The sequence below is a fragment of the Fringilla coelebs genome (assembly GCF_963513975.1).
Source record: "Fringilla coelebs genome assembly, chromosome: 21".
NCBI classification, from domain to species: Eukaryota; Metazoa; Chordata; class Aves; order Passeriformes; family Fringillidae; genus Fringilla; species Fringilla coelebs.
Window position 1 is genome coordinate 7,914,764 of NC_140047.1, and position 20,544 is coordinate 7,935,307.

Sequence of the window (20,544 nt, forward strand, 5' to 3'; positions counted from 1 at the left end):
TTGTGCAAACAGCATCTCTTCCCTTTTAACAGAGTGTTTATTCTTCCTAATCCATGTGGTTCTTGTTCTATGTTGCACTTCTATTACTAAAATTGCAATAACATTTCATACATGTGCTGGGTTCTCCCCTGTAATACACAGAAATCCGGGCCACCCACCTATCAATTAAGCAAAATATTTGTTGCCAAGGGCATTTAGGAGGTCCTAGTTTATGGAAAGGGTAACATCTGTAATAATTTCCTCTGCTATTTTTAATCTATAGATTTAAAGTTGCTGAAGTGGACTGACATAGAAGTGTTCCCCAGTGAGCATTTAGTGATCAGAGGGATGTGTTTGGGATGGCTCTGTGTTGCTTCCAAAATTGAAGTGACAATACATAGGCTGCCTTTTCATGTCATAGGTAGACCCTCTTGTTGAGTCTCATAAAAGGAAACTGATAAAATCTGCTTTCTAATATTCTGAAGCTTTCTGCCTTTAATTTCAGTCTTGCAGATGAGATTATGCAGTCAGAAAATTTGCTCCCAATGTTGTTGGTTCCTCTGATAAAAGATATCACCTCTTCTTACAAATCTTGGCTCATTTCTATCCTTAGACCGTCACAGCTACAGTAATGCTATTGATACTCTTGATGTTAATCAGAGAGAATGGACTGGGCTTAAAATTTGGAGATGAACATAAAAGCTTGGGTAAATAACCCAGATAAAGCAGGAGTGGGAGGTACAGGAGGCAGACTTGTAAACCACAGCATTGTGTGAGGGCAGGTACTTCACTCTGTTCTGTGAACTGGTAGGAGCACCTTTGTCTCTAATTGGTAATGGAAGAGCTACAGAATGTAATTTCAGGGCCTCAGGAGGAAAATAAAGCTACATTATTGAGTGTCAGTTACTTAAATATACTTACTATAGGGGAAAACACAAGGATAATACCAGGTCTGGTAAGAAGCTTTTGCTCTTTGTTGTTTGATCTCCATGCAGATTTCCTGTACTTTATCCAAACACCAATGAAGTGTTTTCAAGTCAGAATTTGTTTGGTGCTCAGAAATGAAATTACAATACATTAAATAAAACTAGCCCAGTCTCCCTTAAAACTTCAGCAGTTTCACACTTTTGGACAGCAGTGTTGGTTAGAAATGGAGCTGCTTTGGCAATTTCATTTGAGAGTTTTTCTCTAGTTTTTCAAAGCTGAAAACAAGCTGTATTGAAACTGATTGGTGGTCTATAAATAGCTGAACTTGTAAAGATTTGATTTTGTAGAAAACTCTTCAAGTGTCAGAAACTATTTTTATGACCTTAACTGTTCTGAGCCATTGGTTTAAAAAGAAAGTGCTGTAGTAAATGTCAGGAATTTTTTACCTGAACCAAGTAAGAAGAGGGTGAGAGTGGTGTCAGTAGAAAATGATCTGTAATAACCAGATCTTTCATGTTTTTATCAAACTATTGAGAAAGAAATAGCAGCCAAAGGCTGGAGTTTTCTGTACTCAAAGAGAAGGATGGTTATGTGGAGGCTGTGATGTGACAGTAACAGTGTTTGTCACTGCCACCCTGGCCATAAAGGCTTCAGGTGTCACTGTTGTGTCCTGAATGGATATGAAGGCTGCAGTTACCTGATGGACAGAGGCTTTATAGCTTTGAGGCAAGAGACTGACAGTCTGTGAAGCACTAAAATGGGCCATTATTGCAAGAATGATAAATGAGCTTTGCATACCCTAACGCGATTTGTTACCTCTCTCTCTCTCACTGACAGCCCCTGCAAAAGAATCAGCCCAGCCAGATTCATTTTTGTTTGCTGGGAGTTCCAAACTTGGAGCAGTTCCCGAGCCCTCCTTTGTGTTTGGGTCCCACAAATCAGCAAGTGCTCCAGGAGGTGTAGTAGGAGGTAGCTCCTCAGCAGATGGCACCCAGTCAACCAAAGCTGCTGCAACGTCATCTTCTGCTCCCCCCACAACCTCTGGCAAGTTGGATATTGCTCCATCCAAACCAGGAGATCACTTGTTTCAGGGCAACTTAGCTGGGGAAACTCTTGGGAGTTTCTCAGGACTACGAGTTGGTCAAGTAGATGATAATGCCAAGACCACCAGTAAAGCACCATCTACCAGTGTTGCAGGAACACAGTCAACTAAAGTGTCTACAATACCTTCTGGGTTTAATTTTACTGCTCCCCTGACTTTAGGAAAAGCTGGAGAAGCTGCTTCAACATCAGTCACGTCAGCTGGCACGGCATCCCTGTCCGTCAGCACTAGTGCCACGGGCAGTCTCTTTGGCAATGTCCAGTTAGCCAGCACAGGGTCTTCTGGGGTGTTTAATCTTGGAGGCTCTGGTGGCAGCAAACCCACCTTTTCATTTGGTATTCAGCAGACAAACAGTCTGAGCACTTCCACCTCTGCCCCTTCTACTCTCCCTGCTTCAACATCCCTCTCCTTTGGAGGTTTCTCAAGTTCATCACAAACTGCTGTCCCTGCTGCAACTTCCAGTAAGTCTGCAGGGGATGCCAAATTACCACCTGGGTCAGAAAAACCGTCTGAAAATGAAGCTGTAGCAGCTGGGTCTTCACCTCCAGTGCCACAGCCCCAGGCACAGCTCTCAGAGTCACTTAAAGAACCAGCCTTACCCCAGGCCACAGCTGGGGACAGCGTCCCAGAGGGCTCTGGGACCGCCGTGGCACCTCCTGCCCCTGACCCCGTGGCTGCTCCCGCCTCCACCAGCGATCTGAAGGCCCCGGTGCCTCCTGCTGTCTCCACAGCTGCCCCACCAGATCAGAATGTCTCAGCAACAACCTCCACAGCAAGTGTTGCCTCTCCTGCAGAAGCCACAGGTGCTCTGGCTGCTACCTCTGATGTTACTACAGGTGTGCAGAGTCCAGCTGTCGGTGCCTCTGTGTTTGCCCCCACTTCTGCAGGCTCCTCAGTGTTCTCTCAACCACCAAGTTCCAGCTCTTCTGGCTCAGCATTTACCCAGCCTGCTGGGGAAGCTGCTGCCACTCCTTCCACACCACCTGTTTTTGGACAGCTCCCAGCAGGTACCACAGCATCCTCTCCCTTTGGGCAGCTCACCACCAGCACTCTGTCCACGGCCACTGCCACCACCCAGGCTGCCACCTCAGGCTTTGGTACTTCTGCTTTTGGCACCACCACCACGGGAGGCTTTGGCCAGCCGGCCTTTGGGCAAGCACCAGTCTTTGGACAACCTGCAAGCAGTTCTTCAAGTGGCTTTACCTTCAGCCAGTCTGGGTTTGGGACAATGCCAGCCTTTGGCCAGCCTGCAGCTTCCACGGCAGCCTCGAGCAGTGGGAATGTTTTTGGAGCCTCAGCCAGCACCAACAGCGCCAGCTCCTTCTCCTTTGGCCAGCCAGCCAGCACGGGAGGGGTGCTCTTTGGGCAGAGCAGCCCTCCTGTGTTTGGGCAGAGCACTGGCTTTGGGCAGGGGGGGTCTGTGTTTGGTAGCACTGCTGCTGTCACCACCACCACGTCCTCTGCTGGCTTCAGCTTCTGCCAGGCCTCAGGTAAGAGCAGAGTGTTGGCCCAGTAGCACTGTCTGGCTTGGAGGGTATCACTGGGGAAAGCAGGATGGCATTAATGCCTTTTTTCCCCCTGTGGCACCTGATGGGTCTCATTTTTTTGGTTTGGTTTTGTTCTGTTTTCAATTAGTAGGAACAAGAGCTGCAGTGTATGTGAGAAGCAGACTAATGTTGGAGGCAAAAGAAGCTTTTGCTCTGCTTCACTATTCATCAGCAGGCCTCTGAATGTAGCCTTGTCATCCAGTCCTGCCTTCATTTTATATTTACTAGTCTACTTTAATTTAATTTTGAATTACATATTATCCTGCCTGTTGCACAATAACTGGAAGTGTTGTAAATTGTTGCATGAAAGGGGCAGAGCAGCTCTGAGACCATAACCAAGGCAGTGAATAAACACAGATGCAGCCCTTCCTTCAGTGGCCTGCACTGAACACATGCAACAGTGCATGTACAGCCAGGTGTAATACTGTGCATCAGCTAGAATGGCCAAAAATAAATTAAAGCCCTCAAAGTGGTGGGTTTGCAGGGAAAAATCTGTTAAATCCACTTCTGCATTTGGAAACATCTCAAAATTAAATATAGCAGTAACAGGAGCATCAGCTACCTGTCCACACAGTTAAATTGGATTCTTGCACAGACCAAACCTCTTTGGTCAGTCCCTTTTTGTTCTCCACATGCTCAGTATATTGTTGGGGCTTTTCCAAAGGTTTTTCTGTACAACCTTCAGAGAGCTCCCAGGGAAAAGTGACAAGTGCATAGTAATAATGGAGAGCATGTATTTCCAAGGAAGAAAAACTAATTAGGTTCATTTAATTAAAAATGATGGCACTGCAGGCAACTGCTTGTTCATTTTAACTACAGTAGCAGAGAACAGTTAAATGGTGGGAAGTGAACTCTGCTCGAGAAAGGTGTTCCTAATTATAGAGATCCAAGTTTTATTACAAAAGGCACATTTAAGAGAACTGGGAAATGGAAAGGAGAGTTCTTTTTTTAATCAAAACATTTCATTATCTTTAACAGGAGTCTTCAGGTAACAAAGCTCAGATCCTCTTTACACAAGGGCAATCAGAATGCTCCAGTGCTTGTGCACGACTTGCAGTATTATTGTAGCCATGTTAACAGAAATCCAATTCTCTTAGTGTTAGCAACAACCCCACAAGTGAAAAGGCCTTCTATTGTCTGTTTCTAAGTTGGCCAAAGAGAGAATGAGAATGACTTTCATATCAACTTTCAGTGTAATTTATTATTTGTGTGTTGGCACATGCTTTGCATTTGTCCAGCCTAGATATGTTTGGTAATATCACTTACATCCCTGTGTTTTGGCATAGAAGACCTGTCCTTATCCTGTCCTGGTCTTACCCTCTGGTAATAGTTTTGGTGGTTAATTTTTCTTTTTTTCTCTCAGGCTTTGGTTCTAGTAACACAGGTTCTGTGTTTGGGCAAGCAGCAAATACTGGAGGCACTGTCTTTGGCCAGGCAAGTATTTATGGCTTTTTGTAGGGCTGTTACATATGGGGGACTTGGTCAGGATTCCCTGTTTCTGGTATATTTTTTTTAAAATACAGTTTGATATGTTAAATAAAATGTGTCCCAGTGTGTACTGGAGATATTTGCTATTGTGGTAAGCACCAAAGCAGCATCTGCATGAATACTCCAGGGGGCATGGAGACACAAACATTTTATCACATGCAAGATAAGATAGATGCAGTAAGTCTCCTGCCTTTATTCCATGCTAAGTGGAAAGTAGGGCAAGTGTAGGGCAAGTCTCAAAGGCATTATTCTGTGCTGTGGACAAGATTTAAGACAGACTTAAATAAAATTTCATGGCATTCCATTTTGGAAGGTGATTGCTGGCTGGTTTGTCAGCCCCTTCAGACATCCAGAGAAAAGGCCCAGGCAGAGCAGCCTTGGGGGGAACATGTGCTGCTTTGACTTTGCTTAAAATCCCTTTTTTGTCCTTTCTGTGTTCTAGCAGCCATCTTCTTCCAGTGGAAGCTTGTTTGGAGCTGGAAGTGGTGGGAGAGGTGGAGGCTTCTTCAGTGGTTTGGGAGGAAAGCCAAGCCAGGATGCAGCCAATAAGAATCCCTTCAGTTCCTCCAGTGGAGGATTTGGATCTGCAGCTTCCCAGAGTAAGTGAACAAAACAAGAATACAAAATGTGCTGTGATTTCCATCTGCTTTTGTGAGCCCATCTGCTTTTCTGCTGATTGTTTTTGAGTAAATTCTGTGTTAATATGAAAGGCTTTGAGGGAGTAACCAGAGTATGTGTGATGTGTAATCCAGAATTTTTCTTCTAGGTTTAAGGAAAACAAATAGGGAAGCCATTGAAACAAACAAGCAGGTGCAAGTGTGAATAATATCTATATTCTGTAAAGAATTCTTGTCCAAATCCTTCCTTAAAAGGAAATACTCAAAATTCTTGTCACTGAATTTCTGCCTCCAACTTGGTTGGAAGTTAGAAAGCTTTGATCATCTCTCATTGCCCTAAGACTGTAAAAATTGCAAAGAATCAATATGTGGGGGAGAGAATTTTTGTGAACCTCTGCCTAAAAATTTATATCTTTATGCAGCCCATGCAAGGTACTTTATCAGAATTTGCTGTGACATATGGATAGGCAGGTAGAAAGCACAAAGAAGGGGAAGCAGTGGCTGAACATGGAAGTTGGAAAACAAAGGAAAGTTGTAAAATTAGTGCTGCAAGTGGTTAGAAGTAGCACTTCAAGCCTTAAGAGAGAAAATCCATTTATTTTATTACATCTTTAATGATCCATTGGGATTAATGGTTGAGGTCAGTTTTCTAACCTTGCTAATTTAATCATTTAATGCAATTCTGGGCTTTATGATGAAACAAAACAGATGTTTCACCGGAGGAAAGCTTTGGTTGTTCTGTGTCCTGCCTCTAGATGCAAAATCTCCCTGTAGGCTTATGAAGGATTAAAAAAATGAGTTGTTTCTCAGTAAGGCTGGAGAAGTTTTGCTCCTACTTTAAGGTCCTGTTAGATAATCTTGTGTAGAAATACTGAGCATTGCCAAAACAGCTGAGAACCTTTAATTTGTGGTTTGCTGATATTTGTGTTGTCTGGGGAGTCTGCTGGGATTTCTCACTTGAGGAATTGTCTTTTACTGACTGGGGCACAGGATGCATCTAAACAAATCATCCCTCCTGGTGATTTACTAGATTGCAGCAATAAAGGGTTGTTAGTGGTCTATCAAATCTAGAATGGATCTTGGTGTAGCTACAAAGTCCTGTAGGAATTAGGGAAAACTTGGCTTCTTCCTGTGTTATTTTCAGTGTGAGGTTCATTGTGTGCTTGGGGCTTGTGGAAAGAAAAGTCATTTTCCTTTCTCCTCCTTCAGCTAATGAAGTGCAGTGTAGAATATTGTCTGCTCTGAGTATTGGCTGTTTATAAATATTCTCCATCTCCCCAGATTCTTCGAGCTTATTTGGAAACAGCGGAGCAAAGACTTTTGGCTTTGGCAGCTCCTCCTTTGGAGAGCAGAAGCCCACGGGCACTTTCAGCTCTGGTGGTGGAAGTGTGGCCTCCCAAGGCTTTGGGTTCTCCAGTCCAAACAAAGCAGGTACTTTGGGAATGCACCCACTAGGACAGCCCTCCCTGTCTGGGAGATACTTGCTGTTCTTCCACTTGGCTGTCCACAGCCTGCACTCAGTGCATAGACAAGAATTGTCTCTGAACAAGAAATGAGAAATAACTAATGGCTGAGTGAATGGAGCTTTAACTGGTGGGTCCAGGGCAGAATTTTACTCTCTCTTTTGCAGCATCCAGTACACCACATCCTCAGGTGTTCATTCCAAAAATCCCCTTGGCAATTTAAGAGCTGGGAGCTGTGTAATTTAGTTCTGGTCTTATGTTCTGTAAAGTCAAGAGTACAGCACATGGAACTGAATACATTTTTCCTATTTTAGATACTTCCTTGGAATTGCATTTTACAAACTTCACTCTGGGTTTTGTAACCTCTTTTATCCCCATTTCATTATTTAAAATAGTGGAAAAAGGAAAGTGAAACGTTAATATATGTTGCTAAAGAGAGTGTTTGCTGACCAAAGCTTCAGCCTCTGGGATAAATGCTCTTAACTTCCTAGAGATAGAGGTAACAAAATATCTGATCTGCATTTAAATAATTCAGGCCTAGCATTTATTTTTTTTTCCAGACCTTTTGTGTTTACAGCCAAACAGTATCCATTACCTTGGCATGGACTGGAATTTCACCCTGGGTATTAAAAGGTGCAGTGGTATCCCGTCCTCATCCCTGGTCAAATAAAAGAGCAGGTGTCCTTCATGTTCTGCAGTGAAACAGGCCAATAATATCAGCAGATGAACATAGAAAGAAATAATCTGGGTAGAAATCCATTCAGAGCTGCAGGAGGCAACTAACCCCTGAACAGAAATTGCCAAGAGCAGAGATAAGTTCTCGATTCCCTGCAGGCAGTTCCACTGACCTGGCATTTAATCTTTCTATTTTAGTTTCCACCACTTAAACCAGAATTAAATCACACCCTACCTCCTGAATCTTTGCGTCCCTGAAGCACTTAAAACCCAAGTTTGCATCTACTCTCTGATCTTAAAGAGATGGGGGAGACTTGCCAGTTGCAGTTTTCTTTCATGCATTCAGGCACTTCTCTTACCCATATCTCTTGCAACAAAGCACCCTGCAGACTGGAATTAGTTCTGTAAATTGGTGTCCATATGATAGGAGGAACACCCCATTATCTACCTGCAAAGCTGCTCTTTGTTTTCTCTCTCTGCCTTATTGTTTATGTGATATTCCTGTCCCCTTTTTTGCCTCTGTTTTGCTCAGGTGGCTTCGGTGCTGCTCCAGTGTTTGGCAGCCCTCCCACTTTTGGGGGATCCCCTGGGTTTGGAGGGGTGCCAGCATTCGGTTCAGCCCCAACCTTTTCAAGCCCTCTGGGCTCAACGGGAGGCAAAGTGTTCGGCGAGGGGACGGCAGCAGCCAGCGCTGGAGGATTTGGGTAAGCCAGGGAGAACAGCCTTCTTGCATGATGAGGGGATGCTTGGTTACCTCTGCTTTGACATGAGGAATATGTTCTGTCACTGACTGGTAAGCTCAAAGTGTCCTTGGTTTGTTTATTTAAAAGACAAAAATATTAAGGGGTAAAACTAAAACTCGCACCCCAAAGGATGTCCGTGATCATTTTAATGCTGGTGACTCCTGTGTTGAATCTTTAGCTTTAGAGATGTCAGCTTGTAACTGTGTGAGGAAATGCAGGGGTGTTTTCTCTGTGTGCCTTTAATGAGTGCAAATCTAGGACTACAAACTATGCCTAGCACAGAAAATAACAATTATTGTTACCTGTTACTCTGTCCAGACACTTTATCCTCTGGTTTTATTTGGGCTAGGGATGCTAATGAGAATTCAGGCTGTTCTCTGACCTGTGGGATGAGGCACTTGTAACAGTCTGTGCTCTCAGAGCTCTTTATATTTATCCCTTCCTGATTGTTTTTACCTGTTCCTGTATCCCCCCTAAACCTGTGCTTGGCACCAGAGCAGACAGCACATCATTCCTTGCTTTGTTCAGCAAATACAAAATTCTAAACCTTGCCAAGCAGCTTCTGCAGGAGGCAGCAAATGCAGTTCTTCAGCATTGTGCTGCAGTTACAGTCAGACTGAACAGAGCCAGTTAAAAAGTGAAAAACTTCCAGTGAGGAGAGGAAACCGGATGTCTCCCCAGTCTTGGTGTTTATGTATTTCACAAGTGTTTGTCTCTCTGTCTGGTTTCAGGAGGAACTGCCTTTATGGAAGGCACAGGGGAGCATCCAGAAGTGTGACTTGTTAATTCCTGTGAGGTGTGGCAGGTACCCTTGAGCTGGGGCAGGCTTCAGCCAGGTGCTCCTGCTGTCCAGAATGTGCAGCAGCTTGAGGAGTCCCTTTGGAAAGGGTGAAAATACAGACAGCTTAATTAAATCTTAAAAGGAGGATGTGTTTGTAGGGATGACTTAGCTTAAATCAACTGCTAGTTTGTTGAGTTCCAACATCCAGCCATTGTGCTGAAGGATTTTGTACTGAGACTGGATTTGCTTAGTGACAACATGGAGAGCTTAAAGATAAAATGGGATTCAGAACAAGCAGCATGTTGATGGAGAAGAGGTCTTGCATAAGCAGTCTGCAGACTCAAGAAAGATAATTCAGTGACTTCACTTGTGGGAAGCTTTGACAAATTTTTCTCTACTAGAAAGGTACAGACTCAGTCTGATATTTTCAGAGTTCCCTGAGGATGTTGATTTTTAAAACTTTAAAAGAGTGTGCAAAATTCCCAGGCAGGTTTACAGAAATCCAAATCTCACCACAAAATGTTGACCAATAGTTTAATTCTGCAGTATAATGTAGCATCTGTGCAGGACTTCCTTTTTGCCTTTCTCCTGAAGTGAAACTTTAAAAATCCCAATTCCAAAGAAGATACTTGCAAGTACATGGTGTTGTATTAGTTCCCAGTTCCTGAGAATACTCTGCTGACTTAAATACATGTGATTCATACTGCTTCAATTCTGAAAAATCTGCATCACTCAATAAATTATGGGGGTGTCAGAAATAGAAACCACTACACTTCTTCAGAGCCTGCAGTTCCAACTGTTGGTGGGCAAATAATGTTTTGCTTTTATAAACTAACCTCAAGTGCATCTCAGTTGTGTTTTGCACAGCAGCTTTACAAAAGACCTGAAAATCTGGCCAAGATAGGTTGGATTAAATTGTTACCAGGCAATGGCTGCATTTCATGTCTTTTGTGTGCCTGGAAAGAAATCTGTCCATATTAAGCTGTTTCTGTGTGCAGCCTTTCCAACAGGCCTCTTGTTGCAGCTGAAAGGAGCAGTTTGAACCACAAGTTTTCTTGTCACTATTTTCACCTCTTCCTTACACAAGATAGACAGGATTTGTGGTGTAGCATGGTCCTGAGAAGATGGAGCACTCTAAAACCTCTTGTTCTAAACACATCACCCAATCTTGCTTCTTTTTAAAAAACTAAAAAAAAATCTGTTCTGCTTTTCCTGAGAAAAGCACATTTGTGGTTCTGAGTGTTGCCTGCAAGTACAGAGGTGAGAAGCCAGAGCAGGACCAGAGATGCAGAGTCACTGAACTGCCCCTGGTGTCTGCTGCTGTCTGTGGAAGCAGTGTGCACACTTGGCAGTGTCTGGGAGAGGAGAGGTGATGTCCTTTGCCAGGTGAATTGCTTGTCACATTGCTACAAGAGCTGTCTTTTGTCTGGAGAGATAGCTTTTGATGTAGGTCTGTGTTTTGGGTTTTTTAAAGTCTCCTGGATGTGGATGGATGGAGAGGTGGGTTAACATGCTGTCAGGTTGTGTTTTAAGTGAGAAATGACAGGAGTTTGTGTGAGGCACAGCCTTGCAGAGCTGGCACACTGGGACATGTCCAGTTCTGCTCAGGCTGCTGCTGGGTTTAGGATTGTTGTGCACTTGCAGAGCTTTAGCAGAGCTTGTCATTTGGAAGTCTTGTGTCTGCATTTTGCCCAGTTTAAGTTAAATTTGAAGGTCATTCTTTGAGAACATTTCTTAGGTTCAGAATGGAAGGAAGGGCAGAGAAACACTGCATGTCATGGTCTCATTACTGTGTCACACCAAGAGCTTTGTGCTGCCTGGTTGGACAGAGTGGGTGGAGAAAGACACATTTCCTTATATAAAAGTGTTTCTCATTTCAATCCCCAAAGGCAATTAGGGAAGTGATTAGTTAGAGGTGGTGGGGAGAAGTGCCAGGCTGGTGCAGATCTTCAGGGAAGCACTGAAACCTTGTGTGGTTCAGAATGGGCTGGGGAGAGAAAGGAACTGAGAAATCTGCAGATTTCTGGGCAGTGGGGAAGGTACCCTCTGAAATTTGGGAATCTGGGTTCTTTATCTGGGCTCTGCTTTGTGCTCTGGCTTTGAGCAGCTCATACCAATTCTGTGTTTGCTGCCCTGTTTGTGAAGCAATGCTGTGCTTTTGGTGAGAATCACACACAGGGGTGAATTAAAAGTCTATTTGATGGCTGGAGTTGGCATTTCCAAGCACTTGAAAACATACCCTGTGTGTAAGCCTGAACATATTTGCCTGGTGTGTGTCAAGAAAGGGAGCTGAACTGACCTTGCTATGTACAGTACTCTCCCAAAGCAGGAATCTCTTTCCAAAATGAACAAATATTCATAACACTGGTCCCACCTTTGGATGTATCCTCATTTAAGGGGTGCACTGTTATCATGGGTAGGGGACAAACTTCCAGTGTAAGTGAGAAGATGTTTGCAAACTCAGATTTTCTCTTTAAAACCTGCAGGTTTGGTGGTACCAGTAACAACACGGCGTCGTTTGGCACCTTGGCAAACCAGAACACACCCACCTTTGGCTCCCTGTCCCAGCAGGGCACAGGCTTTGGCACACAAAGCAGTGGATTCTCAGCTTTTGGGACAGGTGGAGGAGGTAGGAGAGGCTAAAATCACCCTAACAGCCCCCATGTCTCTGGTTTTCCCTGAAAATTGGGTGGGAATCCTCAGCTCCCTGCCAAAAATCTGCCAGGTGCTGTAGGGAAGGCAGCATGTCCAGGAGAATTGAGGTGCAGGGTGGGGTACAGCACCTTCTCAGCCTTCAGCTCCTAATTCCATCACTGATCTGCTGGGTGCAATGGCAGCACATCAATACTGCTCTGCACACCTCATCTGATTATTGCTTTTCACTCCTTTTTCTGCAGTTGCTCTTTCTCCTCAAAGGATAATACTGAGAAATAAGGAATATTTCTTCAGCACCACGTGCTCGGGTATCTGTGCTGTTAGTGCTTAGTGTTAGAGGAATGTGCACTGAGAAATTGAGCTGGAACACCAACAGCCAAATGTTTTTGTGCTGCAGTTCAGTGAAGCCACAGTGATTTAGGCAGGGCTCAGAGCAGAGCCCGTGCAAGGCCACGTTCCCTGGTGGCTGCCTGACACCAGGGGCCTGCATTAAGCACAAACCTCCTCCAGAAAGCAGCTCAGAGAGAGAGAGCAGCAAACCAGGCACATTGTCTGCAGGGCTGCTAATGAATGACCTGGCTGATGAGCAGTGAAAGCCAAGCTCTCTTAGGAGGCAGGCAAGTCACTTCTCTTGTAGATGGAGATTTGACTTTCATTGTTTGCCCATCGCTTTTTTCCTGGCCTAAGGCAGGAAAGAAATATTTTTCAATCTCTGTGTGGGAAGGGACATTTACTACAAATCCTAAGCATTCACTTTCCCTTTTACCAACTATTTTTCTATCTTGCTTTTCTTTCAGGGTTTGGTTTTGGATCACCTAACACGTAAGTACCATTTTGTGTCTTAATTCTTCCTTAAAAATAGGAATTGAATCAGAATAAAGAGTGGAATGATTTACAGGAGCAAACTCTGAAAATAGCATTTAAATACTAGTTCTGGTTTCCATTTTGGTGATGCTGCAGAGGCCACAGTCCAGGCTCTGGATGTGAGCTTTCCAGTGAGGTTTACCTGTCTCTTAAGAGAAAATTTCCACTTGGATCATGTTCCTTCTCCACCTCTCAGGGACATGATGTGTGTGAATCAGGAGTCTGCTCCATTTATCAGGTTGAAACCAAGGAAAGAAATAAATTGGTACTTTTGTGGCTGAAGTGAGATGATGATTTACAGTTAAAGGTTAACTCTGTCATCTGCTCTGCCTCTCCCTGGCTGGATCCCTTCCAGCAAGTTTCTTAAACTTTGTTTCCCTGTCAGATAGAGAGAACATGGATCTCTGCAGATGGCAGGCTCTAGAATAAGCACAATTATATCTAGTCAGTGTGTGTTGCTGCAGGCTCAGGTAAAAGAGGCTGGAAATACTTTTGTGTTCTCATAAAAAGCTCCTGGTACTAGGGAGACTGGAGGTTTGATTGAGAGATCTGCTGAATTAATGCTGCCTGAGGGAGGCTCTAGCACTCATTGCTGTGGTTTTCTTTTTATCTTGCTCCACAGATCTTCCTCTGGATTTAGTGGATGGAGAAGCTAGGGACATCCTGAACTCTTCCTGTAGCTCCTGCATTCATGAGTCACCCACATGATTGATACCCAACCAGCTTTTCTTCTAAATACGAGTTCTCAGACTTTTTTTTTTTTTAAAGAAAAAGATTTTGCTTATTTTTATGCAATACTTGCTCTTGCTCTATATTAAACTATTTTATCTGGCTTGATGTTTTCTGTGGTGGAAGGGTTTGTTATCTCCCTGCATCAAGAGGAGATGGATGTGTGCTGAGCTCAGCTTTTTCTTGTCCATCCCTTGCCTACAAAGGAGTAGCTCCAGTTGGTTCCTGACATAAACCAGCACATTTTTCATTAATAGAATGCCTGATTATCCCAGGCTCTGAAGAAGGGGCTGAGGTTTGCCCTGCTAATTTTAAGTCTAGGATGGGGCACATGCTTATCTCAGTGAAGTGCTGAAACTGAGTCATGTGTGAGCCAGAGGCTTAGTGGAGAAATAGGAAATTATCTGGGAAGAAGCTGGCAGCGTGCAGAGCACGTTCCCATGGCAGTAACATTCAGCAAGAGGTGGGAAGTAAAAGCTCTCCTATTTTTACCTTTCTGTAAATCTTACAGAACTCAAAAATTGGAACTCAGGTTCTGGGGAAAACTTCTGGCCCTGGAAGCAGACACATGACCTCCATCTAGAGCCATTAGTGATTTTGCTTTTTTTGGATTTGGTTGTTGGAGTCTACTGTTAGATACTTTTTTTTTTTCCTAACAGAGATGAGATTGTGTTTTTTCCTGTAGCTTTTGGCTTTAGCCAATTTCATTTGTGAAATTCTCATGTGTTGACACTTGAACATACTGAACAATTTTTTTAAAGAATGCCTTGAAGTCTTCTGGCCAAACTCTTTTTCTGTTTGATGCATCAGACCTCTATGAAACATCCAAATGATGCAATCAGGTTTTGTTGCTCTGTGGATAACATGTTTGAAATAGCAGCTCCTGTGTTAGCAGATTGGATGGAGTTTTCTCCTTGGTCCTGTTAGGATGTTTTGGGGAGTTCAGCATTTTCTGTTTTCAGCAGAAACATTTTATTGTTTCTTTTTTGCTTTTCTATCACATGATACAGGTGACATTTTCTGGCTTGGTGGACATGTGATCATTTTTGGGAATTGTAAATAATTGGTAACTTCTTGTTTTCATATCCATGACAAACTACTTATATTTTTCAACAGTTCCTGAAGAAGTTGGTTTTTTTTTTTCAAATCAGCCTAAAAATGTTTTCCTGACTCCTGTCCTTGCTGAGCCAGGTGTCCTTCCTGTCTCTACACCTGGGAACAATGTTAGGCAGGTTTCCTTTAAAAATGAAGAGCTGTGGACAATTCAGTGTGCCAGGAGGGCTCGTTTTTAGCTGTGGAGAGGCTTTGCAGGGCCATGGGCTCCAGGCTTTTCCATGTGCCCTGGATTTCACACCCTGGTGTGCCATGGGTCGTGTTAGAGGCAGCACTTTTGGGATTTGGGTGTAACCTCCCAGTCCCTTTGGGGGAAGAGGGAGAGTTGTAGTGATCCAGGGACCACAGCACTGGGACAGAGGGAATACTCCCAGACTGGCTGGTCTGGAGGTGAAGAAAAGCTGAAGCTGGATTGAAGCATGCCCTTCCCAGTGTGTTCTCCTAGACAAGACATTTCTTAAGGCCGAGAGGTGACACTGCTGTTGTGCTTTCTTTCCTCTTTATAAATAGCAGCTGGCCCAAACCATTGACCTTAAATTCTTTGCATTAATCTCCCCTCGCTGTGGCATGTGACACCTCCTCAGAGGCCATATCAGCTGTGCTCCCCCAGATAGCTCAGAAGCCTCTTGCTATGGAGAAGACTGGCTTGGTAAGAATGTGGTGTTGGCAGGCTGAGCCATTTAAAGTTTCTCTTTTGGAATGATGGGAGCAGTTGGGGGGTGTCCCTGCCCTGCTGCTTGGTACCTGTTTAACTCCTGCCAAGTGAAGTGCCTTTAGAACTACCCCAGACCCTGACTGAACATTTTCTTGCAATTGTTCCCAAATTGTGGCTGAAACAGCCCAGCCCCCTGAACTATCTGCCCTTGAGAAGCAGGTGCTGCTCCCTGTTTCCATAGCAGCTGCTGGAGGAGCTGAGCAGCTCAGGCTGATCGTGACCACGAGCCCACAGGAATATGCACAAAACCCAGCAGAGTCTGCTCTGGAAAATCTGCATTTTCATTAGATGACTCAAGGAGTTGGTAAGTGTGTGTGGCAGTGGCTTGGTGGCTGCCAGAGGCTGTCACAGGCTGTGTCACCTGTGCTAAGTGGCCTCTGGTCATGAGGCTTCTGTCCAGTGCTCTGTGGGTGGACATCCACCAAAGAGGAAAGCTGCTAACACAGAAAACCCCAGGCTTGGTAGTCCTGGGGGAAGAATTCAAGGACTAACCAGGTTTGGAGTCTCACTCAGTAGTTGTCCATGCTGGTTAATCCTTGGATAGGCAGCAGCCCTCACTCCACTGATCTAGAGGAGCTTTGCCTTCTGTGCCTTTTTTTTTCCTGCTCTTTATATGAGCAGAAATCTTCCAAGGTTTTTATCAAAGGCAAAGTCTTAATTATTTCTAATGAAAGCACATATTTTCCCCTCCCCTGAGACTACACTGGCCTCAGGGTGGTGGGAAGCCAAGTGCTGGAAGGGCTCTGCTGTGACAGAGCACAGAGCTGGGGTCACTGTGGGGGGAAGAGGGGAGCCTCAGGCACAAAAAGGATCTCCCCAAACCCGTGGAGAGGCCAAACCAGGGATTTCTGCTTCCTTGAAGGCTAAAAGAGCAACAAAGAAAAAAGCTTTTTTTTTTTTCTGGAAAAATAAGGCCAAACCATAGCTTTGTCACAGAGATAGAAAAATTAATTACTTAAATCTCACGTTTGAAAGGCTTTTGCTGTATAATGCTTGGTATTTCAAAGTGTGGTCTTGGCCATGTCCCTCTGTCTGTTTCTATCTCCTGGGAAGGGAAGGACATCATTCCCTTGGCCCTTCTGTGCCACAGTGTGGAGGTGACCAGAGGACAAATGCCAGTGGCATCCTGCTGTTGTTGGGCTGGGAAGGGATGGCAGGGCTGGAGTTCATCCTGTGCTGCTGGCTCACACCCCTTGGCTTGCCTGTCCCTCACAGCCACCCTCCTGCCAGGGGCAGAGCTGATGTGTCCCTGCCCAACATCCTGGCAGTGGGAGGAACCAGACCCTGAGCAGGAAGGGCTGCTCAGCCCCTACAGGGAGCTGCTGTGGTGTGCTCAGTCCTGTCAGTCTCACAGGGGTCCTTGTGAGAGGTGGTGGAGGTTGGAAAAGTGCTGCAGGACATTCCCTTGCTCCAGATGCTGGGAGCAGGGAGTGAGGCTGGGGAAGGCAGGTGGTGGCACCACCTCTGCTGCCAGCCCTTTGCCCAGCAATCAGGGCACTGCTCTCTGTCCCTGCCAGCAGGGAAGAATTATAGGGGATACACCCTATAGCAGAATACACCCTTCTCCCCTCAGCTGTGTACATGTCCAGGCTTGGAGGCTGAAATGACATTTTATTTATCCCTTCTTAGTTTTCATGTGTCCCTCGTGCATTGCTGCCAGCTTTGCTTACAAGGAAAAATAATCCTGCATGAGGCTTTGGCATGAGTGAGCCTGGGAGTGCCAGGGAAAGTTTTGTTCCTAGATAAATGTCGTGTGGAGCCCCAGGGGCTGGGAGGAGGCAGCTGTGGCTCACAGGGATGAGCAGCTCTGGGTCAGCAGTGAGTCCATCCCTGTCCCCCCTCTCTGTGAGGCTCTGGCAGCCATGGAGAACAGGCACTCAGTATTTTGGTTTCATTGGCACAGGGCTGTTTGGTCACAGGTTGGACTCCATCACCTTGGAGGTCTTTCCCAACCTTTGTGCCTCCACGACTCTTCCTCTCCCAGGGACGAGCTTGGATGTGTCAGCACATCTTCAGCTCTGCACACCCACACATCTGTGGGCTCAGCTCTCCAGGGGCTCTGTGGTCACTCTCAGCACATTCCCCATCCCCACCTCCTTTTCCTGCAGCTCCCAGCAGGTCACAGAGCTCCTCCTCTGCCAGTGTGTGTCTGTCCCCTGCTGCAGAGCCAGGGCTTCTCCTGCCTGCCCTTATCTCCTGCAGGCTCTGTGCTGCCAGGGCCTGTCTGGGACTCGTGTGTTCCCTGACAGGAGATAAGCTCAAGTGCTGGGGCTCCAGTGCTCTGCAGTTCTGCCTCCTCACAGCCCCATCCCAGCATGGACAGCAGCAGTGAGCCCCTCCACACCACCACACTGCACTCAGGGCTCCTCACAGAACCTCTCTGCAGGTGCAGAGGTGAAAGGGAAATGTGGGACAACTCCAAAGTCATGAATCATGGTTGAGTCAGAGCTGAGTCTCCAGTGCTGCTCTCCTGGATTTGGGGCAACCCCAAAGTTACGAATCGTGGTTGAGTCAGAGCTGACTCTCCTGTGCTGCTCTCCCATGTTTGGGTTCTTCACAGAATCATGGAATGGTTTGGTGGGAAAGGGACCTTAAAGCCCATCTCATTCCACCCCCTTCCACACCTCCCACTGTCCCAGATTGCTCCGAACCCTGTCCAGCCTGGCTCTGGACACTTCCAGGCATGGGGCACCCTGTGGCAGGGCCTCACCACCCTCACAGGGAAATCTTTTTTTCCAGGACTCTACAACAAAAAGCTTTTGTGGGGACCAATTTACAAAAGGTACTAAAGGTAGCCCCGAGAATCTCAGTGCAGGTTGTTTCAGGAGCTGTCACAATTATGTGTCAATTCATGGCACTGTATTTTTATTTGGTTTTTCATAGGTGCTTCAAGGTTCTTCAGGGCATTGCTAAAAATGTTTTGCTTTAAAACTTGAAAACATGAACGAATGAAAGGAGTATTTGCAGCTGCTGCACATCAACAGCTTAAGGAGATGTGAGAGAAGAAATAGGGAACAAAACCTGATTTGCATCAGCAGAGGAAAGTCCCTGCAGAGTTTCAAGAAGGAACTGTGGAGGTCAGAGGGTTTCTTCAAATGAAGGAACTGTTGCCTCAGTCTGCTTAAAACTGAGTTTAGAAAATCACAAAACCAAGGGACAGAACTTGTAGAAAGGCAAAGTTTGAGATGTGCTGCAGTCAAGGATTGGTGTTAGCTCTGAAGCACCAGAACAGAGCTCCAGCATCACCTGGGCTGTGCTGGGCTCAGCAGCTCATGACTCCCTGTGCTCTCCTCATCCCCCACAGGGGCTTTTCCAGTCTCCCTGTGCAGGGAGAAGTGTCCTGGAGCTTTTGGCTTTTCCAGGATCTCACCAAAGCAGCTGTGAGTTGGCTGCGTCCCCTCCCCACCCCTCCCTCCCTCCCTCCAAAACTGGGACATCTAAATTTAACCTGCTATCAACAGATGAGGCTGGAGTGTTTCCACTGTGGCAAGGAATCCCACTCAGAATCTGTCCTCTCCCCTGCTCAAGCTCCATCCCTGCACATTCCTTCGCTCGAGCTGGGAGTTTCCTTCCTCCTCCTCCCCACCTGCACTTGTGTCACTGCCACAGCACTGATACCACAGCAGGTCTTTGCTCTGCTGCTTTTTGGAGAAGCTTGGATGCTGCTTTGCCAGCTGGATCAGAAACCAGCAAAACTTCTCAAAGACCAAAAAATGTGAAAAGGAGAAACCTGTGTCTTGCTTGGGATGGACAGGAGCCTGCAGCGGGGTCAGGCTGTGGCAGGAGGAGCTGGAAGGTGCCAGTGGGGCCCTGTGGATTTAAGAGATCAGCAGTGGAGCTGTGCTGGCTGCTTGGCCAGGCACCCCCTGCTCTCTAGAACTCATGTCAGTTCTTTCCTTTACTGGAAAGCAAACAAACCCTCAATGTGAAAATTTTCGGGGGTGGGCAGGGAATAATGCAATGAGTACAGGTGGTGTTTGAAAACCAGTCACAGCAGCAGCTTTCACCCTCTCCCCTGCCCAGGGCTCTGTGCTGCTGCCTCTCTCCAGCTGTGGTATTTCCAGGGGTTTTGCTAGATCAGCCAGCAGTGTCAGGAAACCGAAGCGTGCTGAAGTTCAGCCGCTGCCTGCGCCGAGCAGCCCAGCTCCCGCCGCCCGTGGTGATGAAAAATGCAGGACGTTGGCTGGTGATTTTCACCAGAACCCTCCTGGCTCTGCCTGCTGCAGCCCAAGAGCTGGCACAGAGAGAACTGGTGGTAGATAGGGTATTTATCGCTGCCTCCAAACGTGAGCACAAAGCTATTTGTTTAAAAACAGCCACCGCCCAAATGACTCCAGGCAGACGCGTTTGAAAATTTCACTTTATTTCTCTGTTATAAAAGCAGGGTTTTGTATTTTACATCTCTGTAAGTGTCCAGACTCGGTACATCTTGGTTTTGTTTTCACAGTATCTCTGCAAGACCAAGGACGATTCTTATTGCTGCGCCGGGAGCCAGGGCAGGGGGGACGGCGGTGCCTCGCCTTCCCCCTGGGCTGGACCCAGCCTGGCGCCGGCTCGACAGGTCTCTACCCCTCCCCAAGGCTGCTGAGGGTCTGTGCTGACTCCCCGAGGGGCTGCCCCTCTCCTCCCACGCTCATCTCGGTGTCAAGGGTAGGGAAGGAGAACCACGAGGTCCCTGACCCACTCGGCGCCTTGGCTGCGCTCAGCAGCCCCTGGGTGCAGGTGAGGGTCTGGGCCAGGGCTGCTGCCCACCCTGGACCACGGCAGGGCTGTGACAGGATGGCCAGGCTGCACTCTGAGCCCCTGTGGGGGTTTGGGTCTATAAAGAGCTGAGAGCATCACTGGTGGGAAGGGTGAGGCACAGACACGCTCACGTTCACCCCTGCACGCCGTGTCGGTGCCCCAACACCTTCCCAGTGTATCCTTTGTGTATTCCTGGTTCTGCAAAAAGCTGCCAGAGAAGGAGCTTGATTCCCCTCTGCTCATTTGTCACTCTGCCCTGGGTCCCCAGACATTTAAGTCCCCACTGGAACCCTGTCAATCAATCCCTGTTGTAACCACCAGCCTTAGCAACAGCGGTGTCTTAGAGCCCCTGTCACTTCCAGCCATCCTTCCTGTTATAGACAATCTGTCCCCATCAGTTTTG

General features: G+C 46.3%; 1 protein-coding gene across 2 annotated transcripts in view; it reads left to right on the top strand.

The window, feature by feature from the left end:
- The window catches only part of NUP214 (nucleoporin 214), a 38,527-nt gene extending 24,849 nt beyond the window's left edge, over positions 1-13,678 (top strand). For both annotated transcript variants that reach the window (XM_084219496.1, XM_084219497.1), the window contains exons 29-36: positions 1,744-3,498; positions 4,919-4,989; positions 5,486-5,642; positions 6,942-7,091; positions 8,331-8,502; positions 11,809-11,951; positions 12,775-12,799; positions 13,464-13,678. In XM_084219496.1, the coding sequence (XP_084075622.1) occupies positions 1,744-3,498; positions 4,919-4,989; positions 5,486-5,642; positions 6,942-7,091; positions 8,331-8,502; positions 11,809-11,951; positions 12,775-12,799; positions 13,464-13,497 (2,507 nt within the window). In that variant the 3' untranslated portion in view covers positions 13,498-13,678. The remainder of the gene's footprint in view (positions 1-1,743; positions 3,499-4,918; positions 4,990-5,485; positions 5,643-6,941; positions 7,092-8,330; positions 8,503-11,808; positions 11,952-12,774; positions 12,800-13,463) is intronic.
- The last annotated feature ends 6,866 nt before the right edge of the window (positions 13,679-20,544 follow it).